At 42.8% G+C, this 18,018-nt stretch overlaps 3 protein-coding genes across 3 annotated transcripts; all 3 read left to right on the forward strand.

The window, feature by feature from the left end:
- The first annotated feature begins 104 nt into the window (after positions 1-104).
- On the forward strand, positions 105-5,180 carry LOC105098141 (protocadherin beta-8-like). The gene has a single exon (XM_031449180.2). The coding sequence runs from the start codon at positions 337-339 to the stop codon at positions 2,884-2,886; it is 2,550 nt and encodes an 849-aa protein (XP_031305040.2). The 5' UTR covers positions 105-336; the 3' UTR covers positions 2,887-5,180.
- Positions 5,181-7,561: 2,381 nt separating this feature from the next.
- LOC105098140 (protocadherin beta-16-like) lies at positions 7,562-11,401 on the forward strand. The gene has a single exon (XM_031449189.2). It carries the CDS (start codon positions 7,990-7,992, stop codon positions 10,390-10,392), a length of 2,403 nt encoding a protein of 800 aa, XP_031305049.2. The 5' UTR covers positions 7,562-7,989; the 3' UTR covers positions 10,393-11,401.
- A 75-nt stretch (positions 11,402-11,476) lies between these two features.
- PCDHB10 (protocadherin beta 10) lies at positions 11,477-15,622 on the forward strand. The gene has a single exon (XM_064484383.1). The coding sequence runs from the start codon at positions 12,594-12,596 to the stop codon at positions 14,997-14,999; it is 2,406 nt and encodes an 801-aa protein (XP_064340453.1). The 5' UTR covers positions 11,477-12,593; the 3' UTR covers positions 15,000-15,622.
- The last annotated feature ends 2,396 nt before the right edge of the window (positions 15,623-18,018 follow it).

Genomic DNA, 18,018 nt, shown 5'->3' on the forward strand with positions numbered 1-18,018 from the left:
CAGAATGCTACATAAATATTTTCTTTTTACTCCAAACTCAACTAGCATTTTTCAAAGTAGTCTCTACTAATTTCATTTCTCCTGTAAGGCCTTCAGAAAGTTGTCTCAACCATAGGGTTTGGCGATAGTAAAAAGTGTTGTAACCTTACATAGCTGAGTGGTACATACTGGCAAGAGTTGGGAATACTGCATCCATTTTCATCCCAGAAAATGTACGATCCTCTGAGGACGCGTGGTGGCGCTGCAGGATAAGAAGGTATAAACCAGAACCGCAGCTGCGGCTCTATTTACAGGCAAAACTCCCCAGCAGAACTAGGAAGCCCAAGGAAACCTTGGATGCCACAGGAGAACTGGGTCCTTTGTAAAGGACTACGCACCAGAATATTTCTGAGGTATCTTGTGGAAGAACCAGCCTCTGATACTGAGGGCTTTACAGCACAGCGGAACTATCCTCGCCTGAAGCTACACCGAGGAAGAACAATGGAGTCCAGCAGGAAGCTCATTTGCAGACAAAGGCAAGTCCTTTTTTTCTTTCTTTTCTTGGGCTTGGCTCAGGCAGGCTCTGAACCTAGGCGCTATTCTGTGGTGGAGGAAACTGAGGGGAGCTCTTCAGTAACCAATTTAGCAAAGGACCTGGGTCTGGGGCATGGGGATCTCTCCAGGAGGGGAGCTAGAGTCATTTTCAAAGGAAATAAACTGCATTTACAGCTCGATCAGGAGACTGGGGATTTACTGCTTAATGAGAAACTGGACCGGGAGGAACTGTGTGGTCACACAGAGCCCTGTGTGCTGCGTTTCCAGGTGTTGCTAGAGAATCCCTTAGAGTTTTTTCAAGCTGAGTTACAAGTAATAGACATAAATGACCATGCTCCAGTGTTCATAGACAGAGATATGTTGCTAAAAATACCAGAGAGCACTTCTCCTGGAACTACCTTTCCTCTGAAGAACGCTCAGGATGTGGATGTAGGCCGAAATAATATTGAAAACTATATAATCAGTCCTAACTCCTATTTTCGGGTCATCACCCGAAAACGCAGTGATGGCAAGAAATATCCCGAACTTGTGCTGGACAAAGTGCTGGATCGTGAAGAGGAACCTGATCTCAGGTTAACCCTCACTGCTCATGATGGCGGCTCTCCACCCAGGTCTGGCACCGCTCAGATTTACATCGAAGTCGTGGACATCAACGATAACGCCCCTGAATTTGAGCAGCCTTTCTTTAGGGTGCAGATCCCTGAGGACAGTCCAGTAGGCTTCCTGATTGCCAACGTCTCTGCTACGGATATAGACACAGGAGTCAATGGAGAGATTTCCTATTCACTTTTCCAGGCTTCAGAAGAGATTAGCAAAACCTTTGAGATCAGCCCCATGACAGGAGAAATTCGACTGAAAAAACAACTTGATTTTGAAACAACTCAGTCCTATGAGGTCAATATCGAGGCCAGAGATACTGGAGGTCTTTCTGGAAAATGTACTGTTCTGATTCAAGTCATGGATGTGAACGACAATGCCCCTGAAGTCACCATGTCTGCACTTACCAGACAGATCCCTGAAAACCGGCCCGAGACGGTGGTTGCAGTTTTCAGTGTTTCAGATCTTGATTCGGAAGAGAATGGGAAAATACGTTGCTCCATTCAAGACGATCTACCTTTTTTCTTGAAATCCTCCACGGAAAACTTTTACACCCTCGTAACCGAGAGACCGCTAGACAGAGAGACCAGAGGGGAATACAATGTCACCATCACCGTCACGGACTTGGGGACACCAAAGCTGAAAAAACAGCACAACATAACAGTGCTGGTGTCCGACGTCAACGACAACGCCCCCGCCTTCACCCAGGCCTCCTACACCCTGCGGGTCCGCGAGAACAACAGCCCCGCCCTGCACATCGGCACCGTCAGCGCCACAGACACAGACGCCGGCGCCAACGCCCAGGTCACCTACTCGCTGCTGCCGCCCGCCGACCCGCACGTGCCCCTGGCCTCCCTCGTGTCCATCAACGCCGACAACGGCCACCTGTTCGCCCTGCGGTCCCTGGACTACGAGGCCCTGCGCGCCTTCGAGTTCCGCGTGGGCGCCGCCGACCGCGGCTCGCCGCCGCTGAGCAGCCAGGCGCTGGTGCGCGTGCTCGTGGAGGACGACAACGACAACGCGCCCTTCGTGCTGTACCCGCTGCAGAACACCTCGGCGCCCTGCACCGAGCTGCTGCCCAGGGCGGCCGAGCCGGGCTACCTGGTGACCAAGGTGGTGGCGGTGGACGGCGACGCGGGCCAGAACGCCTGGCTGTCGTACCAGCTGCTCAAGGCCACGGAGCCCGGGCTGTTCGGCGTGTGGGCGCACAACGGCGAGGTGCGCACGGCCAGGCCGCTGAGCGAGCGCGACGCGGCCAGGCACAGGCTGCTGGTGCTGGTCAAGGACAATGGCGAGCCGCCGCTGTCGGCCAGCGTCACGCTGCACGTGCTGCTGGTGGACGGCTTCTCGCAGCCCCACCTGCCGCCCCCGGAAGCGGAAGCGGAGGCGGCGGCCGCGGCGCCGGCCGACCCGCTCACCGTCTACCTGGTGGTGGCCTTGGCGTCCGTGTCGTCGCTCTTCCTCTTCTCGGTGCTGGTGTTCGTGGCGGTGCGGCTGTGCGGGCGGGGCGGGGCTGCGCGGGCGGGTCGCTGCTCGGTGCCCGAGGGCCCCTTCCCGGGCCACCTGGTGGACGTCAGCGGCACCGGCACCCTGTCCCACAGCTACCAGTATGAGGTGTGTCTAATGGGAGATACTGGGGCCAGTGAGTTCAAGTTTCTGAAGCCGACTGTGCCCAATTTTCAAGGCCATTCCCCAGGGCCAGAAATAGAACAAATCCCTAACTTTAGTAAAGACTTTGCTTTCAGTATTAAGTGACAATAATTGTTTTTCATATTCCAAATATTTTAAATTGATAATAGTTCAAGGTGATAGTTCTGTCAACCTCTCATGAATTTTTAAATTATACTAAACTTGCTTGCAAAATCTGTTTTAAAGAATGGTATCTTTTCTTCATTACTATAAAAAGCTTAATGGTCATAAATCTTGCCTCTCAAAACACTGATGAAGTGAATAGTTGTACAAGTCCTTGTTCTGGCATAGCTTAGAAATGTATTAGGGGGGGAAATGGGAAATTAATTCTATATAATTAGTTCTATTTCCTTCAGTTTTTCTTACTAGTTTTAAAACCATGAAGTATATAAGGCAGTACTGTGCTAACACACTGAGTCATGCCTAATTGGTAAGGAAAGAGAACTGATACAGTGATAATTTGGCTTTTGATTTATTATGCTCTCCTAGCACTTTGATCTTACTTTCTCTTAAAATGTTATACTAATTGTGCTTCCTTTCACTAATATGCCGGGTTTAGTTTTAATATAATTATTTTAATTGCTTTCCATTTAGTTTCATTGATGTTAAATGGTGGGGGGTGATGCTACACTGTTTATCTAGTGAGATGAAAGGGCATAGTAGGAAATTTGCGTTTCCCACTTGAGAAACATTGGTCACCTGTGACAGAAATGCAATAGCCACCCAATTTCCATTCATCTTTTCTTCTTTAGTGACAGACCCAAATTTCATTTAGAGCATTTGTGTACTTAGTCAAAAGAAGACATTTTCCCAGCCTCCTTGGCAGCTAGAACAGGGGCATTTGACTGGGTTATTGGCAATGAGAAATATATATAAATGTTGAAGACTTCCAAGAAGTCTGTTAAAAATGAGATGACTCATCTAGGAAGGGGGTCCCTTTTTGTCCTTCTCTAACTGCCCTTGCTGCTTGGAATGTGTGAGTCATGGTTGGAACACAGTCAGTCATACTGAGCCATAAAGCAACACTAAGGACAGAAGTAATGGACCAAGACAGACAGTATAGAATAAACTTCAAAGAGATAAGGATCCCTGATAATCACGAAGTCATCGTGTCATCCCTGGGTTGCCTACTGCTGAACTTTTTTACATGAGAAATAAAGGAACTTCTATCTCATTTAAGCCACCATCATTTTAGTTTTGTGCTACCTCCAGTGGAATCCAATCCTAATGATTTCACAGTAAGATTTTTGTTAAAATATTATATAATACAGTAAAATGCACAAATCTCAAGTGTATAGTTCAATCTAACTAATCTTTGTTAAGTTTTTATTCCTTGATTTCTAGTTTAAAGTAGAGTGCTTTACATTCATTACTTTTCCAATCCTCTGCCAAACCTGAAGGAAGCATATTATCTCCTCTTTTACATATGATAAAACAGCAGCTTTGAGAAGCTAAATAACTTGCTCACAATTCTGAAGTAATAAAAGGAAAATCTGAAATATATTCTGAGTCCACTTGAATTGAGTGCCCCACTTCTTAACCCATACGGTAGGCATTAATTGATATCATTTTCTTCCTAACTAAGGAAGTGAAATCCACCTACTCCACGAATTGAACTCCTGTGTAGAAATGTGACTTTTAGTCTATAGCTTGCATTTGTTTCTATATCAAGGACCACAGTGCTCTGGACCAATAAACCCAATGTTCTTACAGAAGTACTGACTTAAGTAAGCTGGGTCAGACACCACAATCAACCTTCATTATGATCAGATAGCCTGATTATCTTCCTGTACCTTCACAACATATCACATTCGTTGTTGCAGAAATGAATGTCCTGAATAGGGAGTAGAATTACCCTATGGTTGTATTTCTCCCCCAACCCCATTTTTATTTAAAAATCATAGGGTTGTGCTTCTATATAAAGTTTGTGTATCTAGCAATATAAAATACTGGCATATTTTAAAAAAACAAAAAAGAAGTGGAAACTTAGAACCCTTTTGATTCAATGGTCTTATGACTTTAAAAAGAAAAAAATGCAAGACTCAGAATTTTGGAGTGGTTGGTGTGCCTCTCTTCATTTTAATTTTTGACTGGCTGCCTGTATGTTGATGACGATGTAGCTGTGCTGTTTGTGCCACTGCTGCTGCCATGGCCATTTGATGCTGCAAGAATTGCAGTTGTTGGATCTGTTGCTTCTGCTGTTGAAAGGCACTATATGGTTGTATTTCTTGAGCTTCTTGTACTATTCCTTTTTCTGTCAACCCTAACATACATTTCTCTATATTTTGAAAGTTTAAACTTGTTTTATTGTATACATTTTGTAAGTCCCTTATTCACATTAAATATACTCTTTGAAATCAGTTGCTATTCTAGTAGTAATTCTAAATGAAATAACTAATTTCAGAAAAGTATAGGCAATGATGTGGAGGAATTTTTATCACTAAATAATTTAGAGATTCTGGAAATTTAATAGAACTAAAACTGGTAGGCTACAGTTATTTTCTATTAAAATTAACCATATATCTTTGACAATTCCTCTTTAAAATTATGCTGAAAAAAGATTTAGAGGGTCATATATTACTTTAGTTCTGACAGGATGGCTCACAAGAGCTGAATCAGGCATTCTTTAGCATTTGCTGTGATTATGTTATTCTTGTAGAGTGATAAATTTTTGTGGAGTCAGATTCTTGGTGCATAAAAATTCATGCCTATGTTATATATTAGTTTTCACTGCTACTATTAAAAATTATCACAAAAGAAGAAAATTACCACAAATGAAGTTGCTTAAAGCAATAAAAATGTACTACTATATAATTCTCTAGGTCTAATGTCTGATATGGGTCCAACTGGACTAAATTCAGGATGTCTGCAAGAGTGAATTCCCTCTTGGTGGCTCTAGAGGAGAATCCATTTCTCTGTCTTTTCCAGCTTCTAGATGCTGCCTATGTTATTTGACTCAAGGCCCCTTTCACCCATCTTAAAAGCTGGTAACATTGTGTCTCTTAGTCCAGTTCTTCCATAATCGCATCTCCTGATCATAGCCAGGAAAGGTTCTGTCCCACGTAGATAATCTAGAATAATCTTCTCTTCATGAAGTTCTCAATTTAATTACATCTATGAATTCTCTTTTGCCGTGTGAGATAACATATTTACAGACTGTGGGGATTAGTGCATGGATAGCTTCAAATGGGTGACCATTATTCTGCCTTCCCAGGTTAGATGCTTGGAGGAAAATTATTCAGTCTAGCAGTACCACATATGGCCAAAGAAAAGCATATAAAGACCTTTATAACAGGAGTTCAGACCTCAGTGCCTAGATACTTTAACCCTAGACAAGGTGTTTAACAAAATTCTAAAGACTGTTAACAAAAACACTGAATTTATAAAGATATCATTAATCTTTACCACAATCCAATTTAAATTATAAAAATAGAAAACCTGAACAGAAGAATTCAAATACAATAAGCAACTTGTTCTAAATAACTCTTAAAACTCAGTTACAAAAAGACAAGTAACCCAACATAACAATAGGCAAAATCTGAATAGACATTTCTCTGAGGAAGATACACAAATGACCAATAAGCATATGAAAAGATGTTCAGCATCATTAGCCATCAGAGAAATACAGATCAAAATCACAATGACATATGACTTCATACCCACTAGGATGGCTAAAATTAAAAAGTCAGTAACAGTATTAAATAACAAGTTTTGGGAGGATGTGGAAAAATCAAAATGCTGATACAATGCTGTTGAGAATGTGAAATAGTATAGCCTCTTTGGAAAACAGTCTGGAAGCGCCTCATTTAAACATAGAGATAACAAATGACCTAGCAATTCTACTCCTAGAGAAATGAAGACATATGTCCACACAAATATTTGTATATGAATGTTGATAGCAGCGTTATTCATAATAGCCAAAAGGTGAAAGCAACCTAAATGTCCATCAACAGATGAATGGATAATCAAAATGTGATATGTCTATACTGAAATGCTATTTGGCCATAAAAAGGAATAAAATGTTGATACATGCTATTATTTGGGTTAAACATGCTAAGTGAAAGAAGTCAAGTCACAAAACTCCACATATTATTTTTTTCATATGAAAGTCCAGAGTACAGAACTCTGTAGAGACAGAAAGTAAATTAGTTGTTGATTAGGGCTCAGTGCAGGAGGGATAAGGGTATAGGATGACAACTAAAGGGTATGGGTTTTTTTTTCTGATGTAATGAAAATGTTCTAAAATTGACTGTGGTGATGGATGCACTACAGTGTGTGAATATACTAAAAGCCGTTGAATTGTATACTTTAAATGAGAGAGTTGTGGTGGTATGTGAATTACATCTCATTAAAGCTGTTTTTTAAAAAGAATAAAACAGAAGTTATTATTGTCATGATAAAAAAAAATCCCCAAACATGGCAAGCCTAACCTTGAGACTATCTATTTGGGAAATAACTTTCCAATAACTTGAAAGTTTTGAAAACTCACAGCCCTCAGCTTAGGTGTTGGAAAGAAGAGGAAGTTATCTACTCTTTCATAAGGTATTGGTAAGGCATCACTGATTGCTGTTTTGCAGTGTTCACTCATTTGTAATTCTACCATAAAAATGATGTACTTGTGAAGCTGTTCCCATGTTACTGCGGAAATATTTTGCTCCTACTTGGATATTTTTCTCAGCTTAAATGTTAATTAAATTATTGTATTTAATCATTAATCCCAAATAGCTTTAAACAGCCAACATAAGTGAAAGTTTGCTCTTTGTACTCCTCCTGTGCAACAACACAGCTCCCTCTGAACTCAAAAAAAAACCCACACAAGAATAGAACTCAAGTGTTTTATATTACAGAAAACAGTTTATACAAGCTACTTGGTATATTTAGGAGAATTTTGCATCCAATGTTAAACCAGAAAAATAAGACGCAGTGAAAACACATGGTGGCGCTGCAGGTTAAGGTGATGAAAACCAGAATTGTCTACGTAGCTCCAGTATTCAGCCAGTTTCACACTGCCTGGAAGCTGAAGAATCTCAGGCAGAGCAAAAGTGAGTGTGAAACCTCTTCAGAACTATATTTAGCGATATAGTTCTGATTTGCTGGAGTGCAGGTCCCAGCTACTAGGATCCTGGCCATATATGAAGCTCCTGTGAACCGAGTTTTCAGGAAAGAGCAATGGAGATGGGATGGATGCACAGTTGGAGACAAAGGCAAGTCCTAGTTTTCTTTGTTTTGCTGAGCATGTCTGGGGCGAGTGCCGAGTTGGGGCCCTATTCAGTAGTGGAAGAAACAGAGAGAGGTTCCTTTGTGACAAATTTAGGAAAAGACCTGGGGTTGGGGTTGACAGAGATGTTCACTCGAGCGGCCCGGATAATTTCCCAGGGGAGCAAAGAGCATTTGCAGCTCAAGGTTCAGACTGGGGATTTGCTCATAAACGAGAAACTAGATCGAGAGGAGCTATGCGGTCAAACTGAGCCTTGTTTACTATATTTCCAAGTGTTAATGGAAAAACCCTTAGAGATATTTCAGGCTGAACTGAGGGTGAAAGACATAAATGACCATTCCCCCGTGTTCACTGAAAGAGAAATGATTTTAAAAATACCGGAAAACAGTCTGCCAGGAATTTCATTCCCTCTGAGTAACGCTCTGGACCTGGATGTAGGGAGCAACAATGTTCAGAACTATAAAATCAGCCCCAACTCCCATTTCCGGGTTCTAACCCGCAATCGCAACGACGGCAGAAAATACCCTGAGCTGGTACTGGACAAAGAGCTGGATCGGGAGGAAGAGCAAGAAATCTCATTAACCCTAACAGCATTGGATGGAGGCTCTCCGCCTCGGTATGGGACTGTCCAGGTGCACATTGAAGTGATTGACAGCAACGATAATGCCCCCGAGTTTGAGCAGTCGCTCTACAAGGTGCATATTCCTGAGAACAGCCCTGTGGGTTCACTGGTTGTCACTGTCTCTGCCAGCGATGTAGACAGTGGAGTCTACGGGAAAATATCATATACATTCTTTCAGCCTTCAGAAGATATTAGTAAAACTTTGGAGGTAAACCCTATGACAGGCGAAATTCGACTAAGAAAACAAGTAGATTTTGAAACAGTTCTGTCTTATGAAGTGGACATCAAGGCTACTGATGGGGGAGGTCTTTCAGGAAAATGCACTCTTCTCCTGCAGATAGTGGATGTGAATGATAATCCCCCAGAAGTGACAATCTCTGCACTCACCAGCCCCATCCCTGAGAACTCGCCTGAGACTATGGTTGCAGTTTTCAGTGTTTCAGATCCTGACTCAGGGGACAATGGGAAAACTATTTCCTCCATCCAGGACGACCTTCCTTTTCTTCTAAAACCTTCAGTCAAGAACTTTTACTCCTTGGTAACCAGGAGAGCACTAGATAGGGAAGAAAGAGCCGAGTACAACATCACCATCACCGTCACAGACATGGGGACTCCCAGGCTGAAAACCCAGCACAACATAACAGTGCTGGTGTCCGACGTCAACGACAACGCCCCCGCCTTCACCCAGGCCTCCTACACCCTGCGGGTCCGCGAGAACAACAGCCCCGCCCTGCACATCGGCACCGTCAGCGCCACAGACACAGACGCCGGCGCCAACGCCCAGGTCACCTACTCGCTGCTGCCGCCCGCCGACCCGCACGTGCCCCTGGCCTCCCTCGTGTCCATCAACGCCGACAACGGCCACCTGTTCGCCCTGCGGTCCCTGGACTACGAGGCCCTGCGCGCCTTCGAGTTCCGCGTGGGCGCCGCCGACCGCGGCTCGCCGCCGCTGAGCAGCCAGGCGCTGGTGCGCGTGCTCGTGGAGGACGACAACGACAACGCGCCCTTCGTGCTGTACCCGCTGCAGAACACCTCGGCGCCCTGCACCGAGCTGCTGCCCAGGGCGGCCGAGCCGGGCTACCTGGTGACCAAGGTGGTGGCGGTGGACGGCGACGCGGGCCAGAACGCCTGGCTGTCGTACCAGCTGCTCAAGGCCACGGAGCCCGGGCTGTTCGGCGTGTGGGCGCACAACGGCGAGGTGCGCACGGCCAGGCCGCTGAGCGAGCGCGACGCGGCCAGGCACAGGCTGCTGGTGCTGGTCAAGGACAATGGCGAGCCGCCGCTGTCGGCCAGCGTCACGCTGCACGTGCTGCTGGTGGACGGCTTCTCGCAGCCCCACCTGCCGCCCCCGGAAGCGGAAGCGGAAGCGGAGGCGGCGGCCGCGGCGCCGGCCGACCCGCTCACCGTCTACCTGGTGGTGGCCTTGGCGTCCGTGTCGTCGCTCTTCCTCTTCTCGGTGCTGGTGTTCGTGGCGGTGCGGCTGTGCGGGCGGGGCGGGGCTGCTCGGGCGGGTCGCTGCTCGGTGCCCGAGGGCCCCTTCCCGGGCCACCTGGTGGACGTCAGCGGCACCGGCACCCTGTCCCACAGCTACCAGTACCAGGTGTGTCTGACTGGAGGTACTGGGACCAGCGAGTTCAAGTTCCTCAAACCAACTATCCCCAATCTGGAATCCCAGAGTACAGGGAGGGAAATAGAAGAAAATCCCTCGTTTAGGAATAGCTTTGGGATTTAATTATTGATAAAAACCTAGTTAATAAAGATATTTACTCCTAATATTTTTAATTAAACTTTTTATCCACACCACCAATAGGGTATTATTTAATTTTCTCTATTTGGTTTATCCTCAATTTCTATTTTCTGCTTAACTTTACAAGTTTCCTTTTCTTCATATTTTAGTCCAATGAAGTATTTCTCACTAGAATTCCAATGAGTGAAGTTAAGCTTTGTTGTCAAAGTGGAGATCACTTACATTTTTTCCCACTTTATAGAGGTCTTCATTGATTTTGTGTTTACATTTGAAATTTCAGTTTTCCTTTTCCTAGAACTTTGTCAATTATCTGTCCATGGGATCTAGATATTTACTATTCGACATTTCTAACATTTTTATTTCAAAATTGGTGTTTTTGTTGGTTTGTCAGCTTCAATTTTCATTACAGCAATTTTCTTAAACCATGTTACTTTTTAAAATAATTCCCTTCCCCTGTATTGGTATCTGCCTATTTAAAATAGAATATCCCCATTGGGTGCTATAATAAATAAATCTCTAATCAGTCTTATCTGAAAATAACAAGAAACACAATTGTAAGATACTGAGTTTGCGTATGTGTGTTTAAGTTTGGAGACAAAAAAGCAAAATTTAGGTATTCTATAATATCACATAGAAACATTTAATAATTTGTTCCTCTTAATTCTGTTTGAAAAAATCAGAGGTCCCCATTAAGTTTTTAATGGCTAACACAGTCCCATTCAGTTGGAAAAAAAATAAAGAAGTCATCAAAAAGAGGTCTGTATTACATGTTGTGGTGTTTATATTCAACCATTAGTGTTTTTGACAGTAGCTAGCCTTTTCCCAGTACAATAGCTTTCAGTTTAATCTGTATCCTTTGCTTATCGTGGAAAAAATAGTGTCTTTCTAAATATGAGGGCTTGAACAAAATTCTCTGTGAGGCAAATGTTTTAATGTTGTTCTTACTTTCAGTAGTAGTTAGGGTGGGCTTTAGTATGGTCTACTCTTTATTTTGTGCAGAGAAATTAGATCCCACTAAAATTCATTAAGAGCAACATTAAAATAAAAGTCAGTTTCTTTAATTCTACAAGTATTTTAAAGCAATTGTTAGAAAAATAAGGATATATGAAAGAACAAACTGCAAAGAATGAGTAAGTTAAAGAGCAGTTTTCAAATTATAAGGATTTAAAGGCACTAAAAATTATCTCATATCCTACTCACTAGAGTTTATTTATGCATGCCTTAATACAGCAAGTATTTAGTGAATGTCTGATATGCCAGCCAATGAGGAATAAGACATCATTTCCATTCTTAACTAGATCACATACTGAAGAAAGGACAGACTATCATGAAATCAGGGAACAAAAATAGTTACAAGGCAATTACGCAAGTTTTTTTTTTTTTCAGAGCACAGAGGAGATACAGCCTAAATGCTTCCTTCTAGATTATACAGTGATTATTCTATTGAGGCAGTGTAATTAGGTTTTGAAAAAGTTTGTTGAAGAAGGTGTGAAAAGTTTCTTTTGTCAGTTTGGGGGGTTCCTAGGCCCAATTTTGGAAAAGTAAAATCTATTACTTCGATGGTCCCAGAGATCACCATAATTTTCCCCTAGGTTCCTCACAGTGCATAGGAGTAGTGTTTGGAGTGAAAGGCTTAGTACAGAACTAAATCTAGTACAATGAAGTGGACAAAGTTAACTGCTAGAAACATTCTTTTTCCAACTGTTGAATTTTTAACTTTCCCCCATGAAGCAGTAAAAAACTTCAACAATGTGAACAGTTCTCCAACATTCTGTTTTGTGAAACAAAGAAAATAAAAATGAAATATTTAAATGATCCACTAAAGAACAAATTTATAAATATTTACAACCGCTCAAATCAGGTACAGCCATTTGAGTCTGTTGGAGGCCACGCGGTGGCGCTGCAGGCTAAAGAGATGGGGAGAAAAAACAACTGAGAATGCTGCGTAAGTCACTAACAAAACAAAAAAACAAAAAACAAAAAAAACCAAAAAAAAAAAAAGAAAGAAAGAAAGATTGCGGCAGGTAGGCCAGAAGAAAAGCTGTAGCGGCTCAAGATTAGAAAAGGAAAAATCCCAAGACCCTTGCTCCTACATGGATTAGGTCTGGGGTTTGCGGCTGCTGTTTCTTAATGCTGGTATCTGTGGTTGTGACCAGTATTGAGGAAATACTTGTTCAGAAGAAGCTATGGAGGTTGGAAGGTTGCGCTTCTCAAGACAAAGGCAAGTCCTGTTTCTCTTTCTGTTTTGGGGAGTATCCTTGGCCGGTTCTGGGTTTGGACGTTATTCAGTGACAGAGGAAACAGAGAGAGGATCGTTTGTGGTCAATCTAGCAAAGGATCTGGGGCTAGGGGACCGGGAGCTGGTTGCAAGAGGAGCCCGGGTGGTCTCTGATGATAACAAACAACACTTGCTCCTGGATTCTCAGACTGGGGATTTGCTCACAAATGAGAAATTGGACCGGGAAAAGCTGTGTGGGCCCACAGAGCCCTGTATGCTGTATTTCCAAATTTTAATGGATAACCCCTTTCAGATTTACCGGGCTGAGCTGAGGGTAAGGGACATAAATGATCATTCACCAGTGTTTCAAGACAAAGAGACAGTCCTAAAAATATTAGAAAATACAGCCGAAGGGACTGCATTTCAGCTAGAAAGAGCACAGGATTCAGATGGAGGACTTAATGGTGTCCAAAATTATACCATCAACCCCAACTCTTTTTTCCATATTAAAATTAGTGACAGTGACGAAGGCATAATATACCCAGAGCTAGTTTTGGACAGGGTGCTGGATCGGGAGAAGCAGCAAGAACTCAGCTTAATACTCACTGCGCTGGATGGTGGGTCACCACCCAGGTCTGGAACCACCACTATACACATTGTGATTCTGGACATCAATGACAATGCCCCTCAGTTTTCTCAGGCAATCTACGAGACCCAGGCTCCAGAGAACAGCCCAGTAGGGTCCCTTATTGCTAAAGTCTCTGCAGCAGATGTAGACTCTGGAGTCAATGCAGACATATCCTATTCATTTTTTGATGCTTCTGAAGATATTCGAACAACCTTTCATATCAATCCTATTTCTGGGGAAATAGTTCTCAGAGTGTTGCTTGATTATGAGCTAGTGAAGTCTTATAAAATAAATATACAGGCAATCGACGGTGGGGGCCTTTCTGCAAGATGTACAGTTTTGGTGGAGGTATTGGACACCAATGACAATCCCCCCGAACTGATCATGTCATCACTTTCGAACTGTGTGGCTGAGAACTCTCCTGAGACGGTACTGGCTGTTTTTAGGATTAAAGACAGAGACTCTGGAGAAAATGGAAAGATGATTTGCTTCATTCAAGACAATCTGCCTTTTCTTCTGAAACCCTCTCTGGAGAATTTTTATATCCTAATGACAGAGGGAGCGCTGGACAGAGAAAGCCAAGCAGAGTACAACATCACCATCACTGTCACAGACATGGGGACTCCCAGGCTGAAAACGGAGCACAACATAACAGTGCTGGTGTCCGACGTCAACGACAACGCCCCCGCCTTCACCCAGGCCTCCTACACCCTGCGGGTCCGCGAGAACAACAGCCCCGCCCTGCACATCGGCACCGTCAGCGCCACAGACACAGACGCCGGCGCCAACGCCCAGGTCACCTACTCGCTGCTGCCGCCCGCCGACCCGCACGTGCCCCTGGCCTCCCTCGTGTCCATCAACGCCGACAACGGCCACCTGTTCGCCCTGCGGTCCCTGGACTACGAGGCCCTGCGCGCCTTCGAGTTCCGCGTGGGCGCCGCCGACCGCGGCTCGCCGCCGCTGAGCAGCCAGGCGCTGGTGCGCGTGCTCGTGGAGGACGACAACGACAACGCGCCCTTCGTGCTGTACCCGCTGCAGAACACCTCGGCGCCCTGCACCGAGCTGCTGCCCAGGGCGGCCGAGCCGGGCTACCTGGTGACCAAGGTGGTGGCGGTGGACGGCGACGCGGGCCAGAACGCCTGGCTGTCGTACCAGCTGCTCAAGGCCACGGAGCCCGGGCTGTTCGGCGTGTGGGCGCACAACGGCGAGGTGCGCACGGCCAGGCCGCTGAGCGAGCGCGACGCGGCCAGGCACAGGCTGCTGGTGCTGGTCAAGGACAATGGCGAGCCGCCGCTGTCGGCCAGCGTCACGCTGCACGTGCTGCTGGTGGACGGCTTCTCGCAGCCCCACCTGCCGCCCCCGGAAGCGGAAGCGGAGGCGGCGGCCGCGGCGCCGGCCGACCCGCTCACCGTCTACCTGGTGGTGGCCTTGGCGTCCGTGTCGTCGCTCTTCCTCTTCTCGGTGCTGGTGTTCGTGGCGGTGCGGCTGTGCGGGCGGGGCGGGGCTGCGCGGGCGGGTCGCTGCTCGGTGCCCGAGGGCCCCTTCCCGGGCCACCTGGTGGACGTCAGCGGCACCGGCACCCTGTCCCACAGCTACCAGTATGAGGTGCGTCTGACTGGAGGTACTGGGACCAACGAGTTCAAGTTCTTGAAGCCAATACTCCCCAACATTCAGGGACAAGCGCCTGAGAGAAATAGTGACGAAAACCCTCCGTTTCGAAATAGCTTTGGATTCAATTTTAAGTAAAATTCCTTTTATATTTTCATGCGCTTTTGAAATGTTATGTCAATATTAGTTTAGTTTTAAAACTCCAAGTTAAATTATTTTGCAACTTCAAGCCTCAATTTACAGTACTATACTGTATCTATGTTTTCACAACATTATTTCTTCTTTTTGCATTAATCAGCCGTTAGCTTTAATTAGCACCCGTATCTAAATAATAGCTTTAGGTTTTAGTTATTTCCTATTGTACAAGGGCTTAGTTATTATTTTCATTCTAGAAAATTGAGGTTTTGATTTTTCTCCTAGTATATTTCATAGGCTGTATCTCATGATCCTATACACCTATTATACTTCCTTCACCTAAGAAGACACCTTTATTTCTGACCTTACTCTAACATTCCTTTTAACCATGTTAAGAAACCATAGCATCTTGTTCTAAACAATAGTGTTTAAAAATAAATATTTCCTTACTACTCTGCTCATAATAAAAGGAGACATCCTTTTGTGAGCAGTATTGGACTAGTATAATATTCTTGTGTTCATGCTATTATTTTCATTTTAAATATACTACTTATTTAATGTTTTCTAATATTTACTTTTCCTACTGTATAAAACAGCAAAATGTCTTTAAATTGAAACAAAGTGTAATAGCCTGCATGAAAATAAATATAAATAAAAATATTTTGAAAATTTGTGTAAGGCTATTGGTAGATTGTTGGAAAGATATTCACTTTATTTTGTAATATATTTTAATCATCTCAAATTCAAAAAGTAAGATGAACTAAAGATCATAAAGAACAATACTCTTAAATCTCCAGCCCTCTTCTGAGTGGTTTCTCTATAATTTATCTCAATATTACTAAGAAGTATGTTTATACTGCTATACGCTGACATTCAGTTTTATACTTTAATCACTTCTTCCATGATAAAAAAGGATTTAATTTTCTTACTTTTTAATCTCTTAATTACTTGATCTCCCCTTTCTTTCTTTTCTTATTGATATATAGTTGATGTATAATGTTAGTTTGAAGTGTACCACATAGTGATTTGACATTTGCATACATTATGAAATGATTATCACAATAAGTCTAGTAACCAACTGTACCCATACAAGTTATTATAATATTATTGATCATAATCCTGTGCTGTATATAGCCCCGCGGTTTTCAAAATGGGTTTCTAACTGGAGGTTTGTACCTCTTAATCCTCTTTACACATTTCATGCCCCTCTTACTTTCCAACTAAGAAACACACTTACAAACATTGTACATTCCATTTCTTCTATTCTCCCAATTGTGTTGTCTTAAGTTTTTTTTTAAGTTAAACTAATAGTTTTTATCTATATTGTGAAGCTATTTCAAGATATATATTAGTGTAGTATGATTACATTTCCTTTTTGAACATCTTTCCTAGAGCTGATGATTGTTTTTATTTGCATCATTTCTATTAATTATACTGATTTTTCATATTATCTCTTATTTGACTATCAGTCTTTCCATTTAAATATTAAAAACTGTCAGAAACCTATCAATTATATTTCTTTTCTGGAAATATTTTGCTGGGATTCCCCCTATATCTCAGCTTCAGTTACACTGTTCTATAGGCTATCGCCCTAGAACTTTTTCTCCTTTAATACTTTCCTGTGTTGGTCCTCTTTTATAGGAAACAGTATATTCAGTTGACTAACAATAGGGTTTTGAACTGTGAGTGTCCACTTATACGAGGATTTTTTCCAATGTATATACAGCTGGACCTCTGTATCTGGATTCTGCATCCAAAGATCCAACCAACTGTAGATAGCAAACTTAATACACAGTCTGAGCTTGGTTGAATCTGCAGATGCACAACCCTTGCATAGGAAGGGCCAACTATGGGACTTGAGTGTCCTGGGAATTTGATATCCATTGGGCATTGGAACTAATCCCCCACAGATACCAAGGGACAACTGTTCTACTTTCTTAGTTTACTCCCTTATTTAGCTGACACATCAGTCAATACCTCCATAAAAATAGATGCAGAGGAGGTAAATTTTTTTTTGAGATCTTGCCTTGTGAAGGTATCTTTGTTTTCACTTCATTGATAGTTTGACTGGATATAAAATTCTAGGTTGAAAACAATTTTCCCTCAGATTTTTGAAGCAGTGTTCCTTTTACTGATTGCATATAGAGTTGCTGTTCTGAAAACTGTTTCCATTCTGATTCCTGTCTCTCTTAATGTCACCCCATTTTTTTTCATTGTGGAAACCTTGGAAATTTTCCTCCCCTATTCCAAAAATACTTGTTTCAGTTATTTATTTATCTGGTCACATGGGTATAATGGTCACATTAACCCTGTTAATGTTCAGAATCTCACTTTCAGTTCTGAGAAATTTTCTTGTTCTATTTTCATCATAATTTCTCCCTTGAATTTTCTACATTCTCACTCTAACCATAATCGCATTAGTTAAATATTGTCTCACCTGGATTGATTCTCTCTTTTTTTTCAGTTCTTATTTTCTTTTTGTCTCTTGTTCTACTTTTTGGAAAATGTATTTTATCATTCAAGCTTTGTATTTAAGTTTTTATTTTTGGCCAACAAACATTTATTTTTAAGAGCTCGTTTTGGTTCTGAGTGTTTTTCATAGCACCTGTTATAGATCTGTAAATGTAATATCTTCTGTCATCTATAATTAATCTATTTATTCTTTTAAAATGCATTATGCAGTAAAAACTACTATCATATCTATTTTTTAAATGAGAGTGCGTCACCTGGAAATTAAGAACTTGCCTAAGATTATATAGCTAGGAAGTGGCACTTAAACCCTTATCTATTATTTATCCTACAATAAGAATACATACTTCACATTACTGTTGAGATTAAATGTGTAAACACATATGTAGCACTAGAATAATGGGTAGCACAGAGTAAATACTCAATAAATATTAGCCCTTATTAGATTTTACTACTCTGAGGATATTAGACATTTTAAAACACTTTCTTCTATTTTCACTGTGTATCTGTTTCCTCTTATTCCTTCCCCCTTTTTTGGTGATGGTGGTTTTGG

This window comes from Camelus dromedarius, chromosome 3, assembly GCF_036321535.1.
Source record: "Camelus dromedarius isolate mCamDro1 chromosome 3, mCamDro1.pat, whole genome shotgun sequence".
NCBI classification, from domain to species: Eukaryota; Metazoa; Chordata; class Mammalia; order Artiodactyla; family Camelidae; genus Camelus; species Camelus dromedarius.